The sequence below is a fragment of the Acanthisitta chloris genome, unplaced genomic scaffold (genome assembly GCF_000695815.1).
Source record: "Acanthisitta chloris isolate BGI_N310 unplaced genomic scaffold, ASM69581v1 scaffold10149, whole genome shotgun sequence".
Classification (NCBI taxonomy): Eukaryota; Metazoa; Chordata; class Aves; order Passeriformes; family Acanthisittidae; genus Acanthisitta; species Acanthisitta chloris.
The window spans coordinates 1297-13171 of NW_008689789.1; the positions used below are offsets into that span (position 1 = coordinate 1297).

The window sequence follows — 11875 nt, forward strand, 5'->3', positions numbered from 1 at the left end:
GAGCAGCAGGGAGGAGATGTGATCCCAGGAAGGATGAAGGTGTGATCCCAGGCAGGGTGGAGTTGTGCCATTGAGTTTTCCTTGGCTCCAGGCATGCACAGCAGAGAGGGCACAGGTTTGAGTGTACAGGCTGTATCCTGGTTTGGGAAGATGCTTCCCAGAAGGAACCTTAACAGCCATCCCCTCCAGTAAGTGCTGGTATTTGGGGTGGGGAGAAAAAGGTGCTGGAAAGGTTGAGGGAAGCATCCGTGGTTACCCTGAGAAGCATGGACACCAAAGGGCATCCTGCTGGTGCCAAACTGCGGGGCTGTGCTGCCAGCTGAGGGAACAAGAAGTGGCTCTAAAACTCTGACACTGTGCAAAAATTAAAGGAAAAAGGGAATAAAAAAGCCACAAGTGGCTTTTGCCTTCTGTCTGGGGGAGGGAGTTGTGCAGGGCCCAATATCACTTGCAAATGCTTTTAATAAAATGTTCTTTCCTGAGTCCAAGGGAAACATCCCAGAAACCTCAAGCTTTTCCCATTACATAAGGAACAGATGCTGCTGGGCAGAGCCTCAGCTTCCCCCCAGCACAGCCCCAGCTGTGGTGTGGCTTGTCCCTGTCCCCAGCTGCTGTGGGGACCTGAATCTCTGCTGGGCATAACCCTCTGGTGCCACTGCTCCGAGAAGTGGGATGGGGATCCCAGAGAGGCTGTGGTTGTTCCATCCCTGGAAGTGTTCCAGGCCAGGTTGAACAGGGCTTGGAGCAACCTGGGCTAGTAGAAAGAGTCCCTGCCCATGGCAGGATGACCTTTAAGGTCCTTTCCCAAACCATTCCAGGATTCTATGCTTCTTCTTGGGTTTGGAAGAAGAGGGATATGCAGGCTCTGGAGCAGGTGCCTGTGGTGGTGGCAGGGGGGACCCATTCTGTCACACAGGGTGACATGGCTGGGTAATTTCTCTGGCAATTAATGTCTCATTAAAGTGCCCAAGGGAACAATCAGGGCAGTGAATTTGACACAGCACAATGGCTGAGACCTCAGAGCTTTCCTGTCTTTCTTTCTAAAAGGAAACAGCCTTTTTCTGGCCTTAACTGCCCTCTCTCTGGAGACAGAGCAGGAGGGAGCCTTGGTGGGCACCTCCATTCCCATGGGCATCACCTTTGAGATAGGATTTTCCTCTTTGCAATTCCCTGTGGTGGGTCTGCACTTCCAGGACATGAAATCTAGTTGCTCGGATGACAACCAGCCCTGACCCAAAATGTGTGTGTTGACGTGTTCATCAACACCGTTGAAACGGGTGGAGAAGGGGGCATGAGGGATTCCCAGGGCTGGGAAGGGGGTTGTGAGGGACTTCCAAAGGGGGCCAAGAGCATGCAGATGCCCTCTGAACTGTGCGGCTGGTGGGGCAGAATGACAGGGAGTCCTCTCCCAGGGACAGATTCCAGGGGGGACAAAGAAGACAGTGAGATAAGGTGAGCAGAAAGGAGAGACATGGGCACAGGGACTCCTAGGAAGGATTTTGAAGCTGAAGAGATGACCACTGGGGTGTGACAAGGTGGTGTTCCTGGCAGGAGGGGAAGGAGAGATGTGGTCATGGTTGGGAATCCTTTGAGCATTTCTAGCCAGGTTTTGGGGCTTGGCATCAGAGCAGCTGTGCCTTGAGCCCTGAGCATGCCCTTCTCTCTCCCCAGGAGCCTGATGCCACGGACCCTGGAGGGGCAGATCACCATGGAGAAGACTCCCAGCTACTTTGTCACCAAGGAGGCTCCTCGGCGCATCTACAACATGTCTCGGGCCACGAAGCTGATCGTGGTGGTGCGGAACCCTGTCACCAGGGCCATCTCAGACTACACACAGACCCTCTCCAAAAACCCCTCCATCCCCAGCTTCCAGGCCTTGGCCTTCAAGAACATCAGCACAGGACTGATTGACACGAGCTGGAGTGCAGTGAGGATTGGGATCTATGCCAAGCACCTGGATAATTGGCTGCAGTACTTCCCCCTCTCCAAGTTCCTCTTTGTCAGTGGGGAGAGGCTGGTCAGCGACCCAGCAGGGGAGATAGGGAGAGTCCAGGACTTTCTAGGGCTCAAGAGGGTGGTGACAGACAAACATTTCTATTTTAATGAGACCAAGGGCTTTCCCTGCCTGAAGAAGCCTGAGGGCAGCAGCAAACCCCGGTGCCTGGGCAAGTCCAAGGGGAGACCACATCCCAAAATAGATGGGCAGGTGGTGCAGCGCCTGAGGGAGTTCTACAGACCCTTCAACATGAAGTTCTATCAGATGACAGGGCAGGACTTTGGGTGGGACTGAGCCAACCACAGGGCTGGGCTGGGACTTGGTCTGCCTGGTAGTGCTTAGAGCCCAGACTGCAGTCCAGGGATGCTTGTGGCTGCTGGAGTCCAGGGGGGCTCATGACTGCGGTGGTCCAGAGATGCTCATGGTCCTTGTGCTCCAGGGATGTTTGTGGCTGTCACCATCCAGGGATGCTCGTGGCTGCCACCATCCAGGGATGCTCATGACTACAGTGGTCCATGGCCCAAGGCCACCCCACCAGCAACCTCCTCCCTTTGTTCTAATTTATATGGGACCTTTTCTGGCGAGAAATGAACTTTTCTGGAGTAGAGAGAAATATTTAAGAAATAAATCCCCAGATGTTCCCTTTCCTCTTCCTGACCAGATTAAATATTCTTCCGTATAAATCTTGCTAATCTCTATTAACTGAGGCTGTTCTAGGTGCCAGCTGGGATGTGTGAGTGCATGGATGTGTGTGTGGGTGGGTGATGGATCCACCACCCTCAGTGAAACCTTTGGAAACCAGTTGGGCTCTGGGGTGGGTGACCAGTGCTAAATCAAGTTTGGGTTCTGACAGGCATTGGTGGCTGTGGGGTAGTGGATGAGGGCTCTGAGCAGCAGATCCCAAGCTTGGGAGATGTTTTGCACATGGCAAATAGTCTGTAGGAATTTCCTAGTGAAACAAAACTATTACCAGCAGCAGTTTTGAGTAAATGCCAGGTCTGGGGTTAGGGAGAGGGAGTTGTGTAGCACATACCTTCCTGGAGTAACCTGGCTGATAGAGCAGGGATTAAAACCCCTCCTTCCCCGCCAGCCAAGCAGACAAAATCCCCAAACTCTGCCTTTTAAGTTCACTGAATTCAATAGCTTTGCAAATCCACAGCCAGAAATTAGTTTAATCTGTACTAACTAGTTTTCCTTTAATTAAAGATGGGGAAAACATTTAATTAACCTCTGATATCTGATTAGTGACTTGTGTTTGTCTCTTTAATGAGCTAATTATGTGTTTTCAAGGGCACTCAGGCCCTGCATTGTTTGCAAATATGCTTTGGCATCCTGCAGCATCCCCAAACTGCATCCTAATTCTGACCAAGGTGCCTCCCCTCTTTGCTGCTGCTGCCTGGGGGTGATGGCGACAGCAGGTACCACTTCTGGGATGCACAACCAGCCCCATTCCCTTTCCTCCCATCTCCAGGGTGGTTTTACATCCACGCATTGTGCTTTCTCTCACAGCTCCTGTGTCCTGGCTGCTGCCAGCTCTGTTGTGCCCTGTGGGGATGACAAGTATCTCCTGCACTGATGCTCCAGGCTGGAGCTGAGGTTTGAGACATTCCTGTTCAGCCTCTGGACAAATGAAAGGCAGGGAAAGGCTTAATGTGATGTTGGAGTTAAATGCAATCAGCTGCTTGTTTCTTTCAGGGGAGAGGCCATGGTGGTGACAGTCCCTGCATGTGTCAGAGGCACTGGGGACCAACACAGATGCCACCAGTGTGGTGCCAGAGCCTGGGCCAAGGAGCAGGGAGAGGAGATAAAATCAGGACTGGTTTATGCTGGTTGAAATCTCAGAGCTTTCCAAGTAATGTGGCTGTTGCTGGTATAGGCTCAGCACCCTGTGTCCAGTGCAGGGTCCCCCGGGCTGTGTCCCCCCAGTACTCTGATGCCCTGTCCACCGACCCAGCAGGGTGGGATGGGCTCTGCACCCAGTGCACGCTGTCCCTAGGACTGTGATACCCTGGTCACTGACCTGCCAGGGGTGGGATGGGCTGAACACCTAGTGCAGGGTTCTCCCCAGGACAGTGATGCCCAACCACCGACCCAGCAGGGTGGGATGGGCTCAGCACCCCGTGCAGGGCTCCCCAGCCGTGTCCCGCCAGGCCAGGGATGTCCTGGCCCCGGAGCCGCTGAGGGTGTGATGTCGGAGCGGCTGGGGGCCCCTGGCAGCCCCGCTGGCAGCTCTGCATGATGGACTGCGCTCTGCTTGTTTAGGTTTTGTTTCCAACCACGACATTCGACCAAATTATTCTCCACGAAGAGCTTTAAAGTTTCCCAAGTGCCTGTGAAAGCCTGGAAACGCTGATAGTGATCCTATTTCTCAGCTGAGTGACTGCATTCAGCTCCAGCCGTATTGATATGCAAACCGCTAAGGGTCCCGGCTCGAAAGCTGGTTTGTGTCTGCCCTGTGAAAGGGACCCATACTTTTTTAAAACCCAGCCCTTTCTAAAGTCTCACAATACCATATAGACTATGCCATTTAAAGCATCTGAAGCGCCCCAAAATGTATTGAAAGCTCGCTTTGCAGACTCATTAAGACTACTCAATAGGTTCTGGCAAATACCGTGCCTGGGCTGACCGCTCGGATTAAGACTTTTGATGTGTTACACAAACGCCCTGCTTAAACTAATTGCTGCCCCGCAGCTCAGGAGGTCAAGTATTTGTATTCATTGCCTCCGAGAGGAGCCACTTATGGGTCTGTCCAGGTGAAGTCTGCACTTCATTAGATCGAGACAATATAAGCAGCTTTGGGATGAAGGAGATGAAATCTTGCTGTGAGCCAAGCATAGGCTTATGTCCACCTTTTGGGTCGTTTCTGTTGCATTCAAGAGTTCCAGTAGAGTGATGTGCTCCCAACTGAAGCTGCTCAGTACAGGATGGTGACAGCATCCACATCCCACTCGTGGTGTGGGTTCACCTAGTGTCATGGGGGTTTCAGTTTGAGAAGGAGTCAGGATGCAAGGGAAGGGCTGGGATGTGGGAAGGGTGGGCATCCCTTGGTCAGAGATGCCTTGGAATGTAGTGTGCTCACTAAGTAGTGGTGGTTCCCCAGGGTGATCTAATCCTGGAATGTCTTGAGTTGGAAGAGATCTTGAAGGGCATCTTGTTCCAATCTCCTGCCATGGACAGGAACACCTTCCACTAGTCCAAGTTGTTTCAAGCCTCATCCAGCCTTGCCTAGAACACTTCAGGGCTGAGACAGCCACAGCTTCTCTGGGCAGCCTATGCCAGAGCCTCACCACCCTCACAGGGAAGGATTTCTCTTCTGGATCAACAGAGATGCCATTACGTGTTAGTGCAACATGTTTCTCATGTCTCTGATAATAGGCAGTGGGGTCTGGGCTGAAACCTCCTCATGATCCTGCTTGGAAGCAGCACTACCAGGGACCACCAGCTGTCCAGGACAGTGGGACTTAGACTGTTCACCTCAGTGCACTGCAGTCTCGGCGCTGCAGGGTCAGGAATTACTCTGAAACCTCCCAGAAAGCTCCCACAGATGCTCAGGGATCATTGCTGGATCTTTCTGCTCCAAACCTCTGGAAATAAAGTTATAACAAGATGCTGAGCTGTGCTGATGTCTTCTGGGGTAGGAGGAGTCTGGGCAGTGGTGTACCCACATCTGCTTGCTCAGGGAATGATGGCAGGACTCCCTGTGCTAATGGAGCTGGAAAAAGGCCTCTGGAGCATCAGATTCAAATGGGGGAAGTGCCAGAGCAAGAGGGTGATGAAGATCCAGCTTTGCAGCCAAGTGTGAAATGAAGTTTGCAGCCCTGTCACAGTTAACCAAAGTTTCCATTTCTACCCCAGTTTTGTTTTGAAAAATCCAGCTATCCAAAGCTTTGTGGTTCCTGAGCCTCCTCCTTCATCCCAACCTCTCCACAAGGCAGGAAGAACAGGGCTGAAAGAGCTTTCCAAAACTTTTATTTACTCCTTTTTCTTTCATACCAAATTTAGGAGGACAGAAGGGAAAGAACAAAAATAGGCATTTAAAAAAAAAAAGAGTTCCGAAAGAAAGAATAGCTAAAACTTCCTTGTTTTGGCATGGGTCTGGGATGAGGAGAGCAGCAGGACTCATTTGCAGTCACGCATTTCATCTTGGTGTGCCTTGGGAATGTTTCTAACCTGGAAGAGGGCAAGCCATGCTGTTCCCTGATAACGCCCATGCATCCCCATTCCCATTCCCTGTGCTGTGTGTGTGGCCCCACACCCATCCCACGCCACACTCAGGTGAAGCTCATGCTGCCAGGGCTGGGGGCTGTAAAAACCAGGAGGGTGGGGATGGGTTCTCCCTGCCCTGTTTCTGGTGGATGCAGTGGCTGTCCTAGCTCATGGAGCAGCAGCTGCACTGGCTAGTAAGAGTGAGGGGCTACTTCCAGGGATGTCAGGCATCCTTCCTGCTGTTTTTAGGGGGCTGCAGGGCTGGAGTGGCATCTGGGGCTGGAGCAATGTGGCTGTACACAGCCCTCATGTGGGAATGCCAGATTTTGCCTTTGATTAGAAACAGCACCACATTGCCTCAATTAGTTTCTATCAATGGGAAGAATAAATTGATGCCTCTCTGTCAAGTTTTCCCATGGCAGGAGGTAAGCCCCAGGCTCTAATTGTGTATCCCCCATTAGAATGGGGTAGAGGGAAGCATGTGGGATGAGGCACTGTCAGCACTGCTCCTTCCCCAGGGCAGATGGACATGTGGAGTGGGCAGGAAGAGGGGGATGGTAGAACCTTTGGGGCTGGCTTAGGGCAGCAATGGGACAGTGTTAAAGGGAAGCAACAGGGCTGGAGGGGCTGATCCAACCCTGTTTTTCCCAGTTTCCTGTGGCTGCTGCAGATGATGAAAGTGATCTGTGCCACACAGATCCTACCACCAGGTAGCTCTGCCACAGCTCTGCAGTGAACTGCTGCTCCAACCACTCCTGCAAATCAACAGGGAAGGAGTTGTCCCCTTGTTTTTTCCCCTTTTGCTCTGAGTTCAAACCTCCATGTGGCAGCAGGGGCTGATTGCTGGAAGCCACCCCCCAGCAGCCATAACACACTGCCAGCAGATGCCAATGGGAAGGAAAGTGCGAAGGATGGAGGGCAGGGAAACTGGGAAACGCTTGTGCAACAGCCAGCCTTTAATTAAGGGCCTTTCAAAAGCTTTCCCAGCTGGTTAACATTGCCTTGCCATATTGGAGTGGTTTAGAAGCAATCCTGCTCGGGAATGAGTCCCTTCCTGTCAGCCTTGTGCGAGGATGATGGGGCTGGATGCCTCACCCCTTCCAAAGGATGAGACAGAGGAAAACAGAGCCATGCCTGGGTGGAGAGGATGGGGAGCCATCTGCCCTTGCAGGGAAGGGGTCTATTTTTCTGCCCTGATTGCATCACACGGGTGTCTTTAACACAGCTCTGGCAGCACCTGGAGCAATTGGAGGGGAAAGTAGCCTGGTGGCATCACTGCGGACAGTGTGATCTCACACCCAGCACACAGACACTGGATTTGGAGGGCCTGATCAATCTCTGGAGTGGATATTGGTGCCTGATCCATTTCTGGAGCAGCCAGCAGTGCCTGGAACCAGCCCTGATGCTGCGGCTGGGTCGTGGGGAGGTCTGAGGACAGGTACAGGAGATCAAAGCTACACCTGAAGTGAGGCCACCTGAAGTGGCAGCTGTAGGGCCCCAGGACAGGGTGATGGAGTGCCACAGGGCACCCAGGGTGTCGTCTGGAGATAATGGCTCTGCCCTGTTTCTCCTGCTGCAAGAAACTTGCAGAAACGAGCTTGAGTGAAAGCATTTCCCACCTGCTGGCTCTGGTGGATGGTGGCTAAGGGCTGCCCACCCTGCCTCTACTCTTGTAGGAGGTTTAAGCTGCTGGGAGCAGGGATGGGGTGTGGGCAGGGGCGTCTGAGTCTCCCTTATTTGCTGAGGTCAAAGCTGCTTTTAGGGCAGTGAGTTTTCAGACTGAGGTCTGCTCCTGCTCCCTCATGGACTGGGGGAAACTCCCAGGCTTTCCAGGTTCTGTGGAAATCTGTGGGTGCCAGACCCTGCTGACCCTGCCAGACCCTGGAGCTGCCTGTGTTTAAACCCCCAATTTCTGTGTTTCTCTAACCCCAAACATTTCTCTATGAATGACGCCAAACTGACAGTCCTGCTCTGGGGTTTTTTCCTCCTGCTGTTGAGGTTTCATCCTTCAGTTACACTTGAAGAGAAGGTGCTGCAAACCCAGCTGCAAGTGTGCTGACAGCACTTTGCTCCAAGGGAAAAGTCCTCCTTGTCCAGAAAAGCATCCTCAGAGTCCCTTCATTAGAGCTGGGGCTGAGCAACAGCATAGCTGAGCACCATCCTCCTCCTCTTCCTCTGCATGCCCCAGTCTCACCACAGCACTCCCAGCTTGAGGTTCTCCACTGTCAGCTCCAATGACATGGTTAGTGCTGGGGCTCCCTCTGCTCCTCCAGGGCTCTTTTATCTCTGGAAAAAAATTATAATAAAAGCCAAAAGACAATTTTAATTGTGTAATATTAGAGAGGGCTGGGAGAGAAGTCCCAGGCAGGGTTGCACAGCTGCCACTCAGGGATGCAGAATGGGGGTAAAAGCCCACTAAATTCATGTTTTCTGGGCTTGGCTGATGTGCTGTGCTCAGGCAGGGATGGACAGGCTCACCCCAAGGCTGGCACAGCAGAGACTTTGTCACCTTTAGGACAGTTGTTGGGGTTCACAGAATAATCAGAGTTGGAAGCGACTCTTGAGGATCATCTAGTCCAATTCCTGCACAGGACATCCCTGAGAATCCCACCCTGTGCCTGAGAGCATTGGCCAAACACTCCTTGAGCTCTGTCAGACTTGGGGCTGTGACCACTGCCGTGGGGAGCAGGGGCTGTGGAGCTGCTGGTGTTTAAAACCCAGTTTTCTGTGTTTCTCTGACCCAAACCTTTCTCTATGAATGAGGCCAAACTGACAGTCCCCCCTCTGGGGTTTTTCTCCTCCTCCTCCTTTTGAGGTTTCATCCTCCAGTTGCACTTGAAGAGAAGAAGGTGCTGCAAACCCTGCTGCAAGTGTGGTGTTAGGCACCTCTCTAGTTTCAGTGCCCAAACACCCTCTGGGGGAAGAACCTTTTTATAATCTCCAGACTAACCCTCCCCTGACACAACTTCAGACCATTCCCTCAGGTCCTGTCACTGGCTGCCAGAGAGCAGAGGTCAGTGCTCTCCCTGCACTTTCTTCCATGAGGAAATTGTACACAGCCATGAGGTCTCCCTTCAGCCTCCTCTTCTCCAGGATGAACGCACCAAGTTCCCTCAGCCACTTCTCATGTGGCTTCTCAAGGCTCTTCACCATCTTTGTTGTCTCCTTTGGACACTCTCTAATAATTTCATATCTCTCTTATATTGTGGCACTCATAACTGCACACAATATTCAAGGTGAGGCTGGACCAGCACAGAGCAGGATAGTCCCCTCCCTTTCCCTCTGGCCATGCTTTGCCTGATGTCCCCCCAGGACACAGCTGGCCATGCCTTGCCTGATGTCCCCCAGGACATCAATGCTTGCCTGATGCTCCCCAGGACACAGCTGGCAATGTCTTCCTTGATGCTCCCCAGGACATGATCTCCCTCCTGGCTACCAGGACACACTGTTGGTTATTTAGACCTATGTGATTCCCAGTTGTGTCACTGCTTGTGGAGCCTTCTCAGGGCGCAGCACCCCTTGGCACATGGGATGGGACACAACCAAGCAGCAAAATGCAGGCACAGAGCTCAAGCACTGCCTGGAACCAGCCGAAAACATTCCAAGACCGGAGAGGCTTTGCAATAATTTCTACATTCCATAGTTTTTCTCAAGAGGGGAAGAGAGAGAGGCAAGCCTGGAATAATTACCGACATGAGCACTCATTGAAATGTTCTTTGCTGTGAGTACTGATCACTTGCTGTATTTAACAAGACAATTTTGGCTCTCGGCACATAAAAGCAAGCAATGATTAAAGCTCTTGTTTGCAGGATCCATGAGCCAAAGCACAAAAGTCTCGTCTTAGATCCAAGTGTGGACTTGGCAATGAGCTTCTACATGGGGAGTGAGCCAAGCTGAAGTGGCTCTGTTTGGTGTTTCTGGGGTTTGGGGTCCTGGTCTCTCATCCTGGGTGCATCTCTGGTAGCAATGATCTGTGTCTTTGGCCCTAGGAGTGAGTTGGGACCTTTTGCAGAAGGTGTTGCAGCTCCTTGGGGCTGGGAAATCTTCCCTGGTGGTGGTAAGAAGCAGGTGCTGAGCTAGAAGGCAGCTTGGGAGATGAGGCCAGTGGGTTGTCTGGTGACATCTCCCTCTGTGCCCATGGAGCAAGAGAGGATGTTTGAGGAGACTCTGGGCAGGCAAAAGGCTGTGGGGTGTGCAGGCAGCGGTGCAAAGTTGGGGCTCGGCTGGAGGCAGAGCTATCTGACACCTTATGCTGCCTGGATCTGGGGATTCTAGGTTTCCAGGGTGTTTCAGACTCTTTGAGGCAGCTAAATTGGAAGGAGCTGTCCCCTGGTAAGAGGCCATCAGGGTTTTACACTCACCCCAGGGTAACACTTAGCAGGGCTGATTAAAGCAGCTGCACTGGGCACCACGACACTTGGAAACTGCCCTGAGATGAGCTGGGATCAGCAGGACCAAAGGTCTCAGCATTGCTAGGGATATTCCTGCAGCAGCCCCATTGCTGCTGTCGTGCATCAGTGAGGGTCCCTGAACAGGAACCTTCTCCCACACTGGCTTCAGGGCTGACACATGAGTTTGATGCAAGATTATCTTCTCTGGGAAGTGATATTTTGGCAGCAAAGCCAAGAGGAGTTGCCTGTGAGTTCCTGTTGGGACAGTCCCATATGTCCTGCATGGTGCTGAGGTCTTTCCAAAAACAAGACTCTGTTTGAGATGTATCTCAGGGATGAGCAGCCATGTGAACCCCAGAGAAGGGTGTGCAGCAGCACAGCCCCCTCTGAGGGTCTTTATTTTACCCTGAGGCTCTCCAGGTTGCCAATATCAGTGGTGTGAGTGTCCCAGGATGGAGTCTGACTGTTAATGTCCCATCACAGCTTTGCACTGGGCTCCTGGGAGAGCTGGTGTTAGTGGGATGAGCTCTGACTGCAGTGGGCAGGTAGCTCCAGCAATGCTGGTGGCAAAGGGAGCTCTGGGCATGAATTCAAGTATAGAGATTGGCTTCTTGCTGGCATAAATCAACCTTGTTTGGCTCAGAGCAGCTGCATGACTGAGATCAGGTCAAGATCTGGTTCAGCTCTTCCTACTCTGCTTGTTAAGCTCCTCTGCTTGAGGACTGTGTTGGTTCATCTTTGAGCTAAGATAAATGAGTCCTAGTGTAGCAACACTAGATCTTTGCAGCCTGGTGCTCGGGAGGATCCCATGGTGGGCACAAGGCTGCATCCTTTGTCCCCAGGGATGTCCCTGCAGCCCTGGCCATCCTGGCTGGGACCCTTGTGCCAGCCCAAGGCACAGCTGCCATCAGGACCCACCTGGGAGCTGCACTGGTTCTCTTGGCTTCATTTTAGATGGAAAAGAGCATTTCAGGAGCAACTGTGTGCAGTCCTTGCAGCTCTGGGAGGGCCCTGTCAGACGGGTAGCCTTCAGCCATGTTCTCTGCTTGCTCAGATGAGTTGTGCTTGTTGGATTATTTACTGCACTGCTCAATAGATGCTATAGGCAGAGGCTGTATTTCATGACCACAACACTCCACATGTGCCTCCTGCTAGATTTCAAGAGCATAAATAACAGTAAGGCATCAGCAGAAATGAAACTCAAACAGATTAGAACTTAGAACAATTTACACCCAAACCTTTTCCACACAGGGTGGAAGGACACAACACTCCTGGGTCTGTG

At 52.2% G+C, this 11875-nt stretch overlaps 1 protein-coding gene across 1 annotated transcript; it reads left to right on the forward strand.

Annotated features, from left to right (window-relative positions):
* Window positions 1-1671: 1671 nt before the first annotated feature.
* Window positions 1672-2290, forward strand: HS3ST6 (heparan sulfate (glucosamine) 3-O-sulfotransferase 6; the record flags this gene model as incomplete). Its single annotated transcript, XM_009081561.1, has 1 exon — window positions 1672-2290. A coding segment is annotated over one exon (619 nt), but the record flags the coding sequence as incomplete, so codon positions are not given.
* Window positions 2291-11875: the final 9585 nt, after the last annotated feature.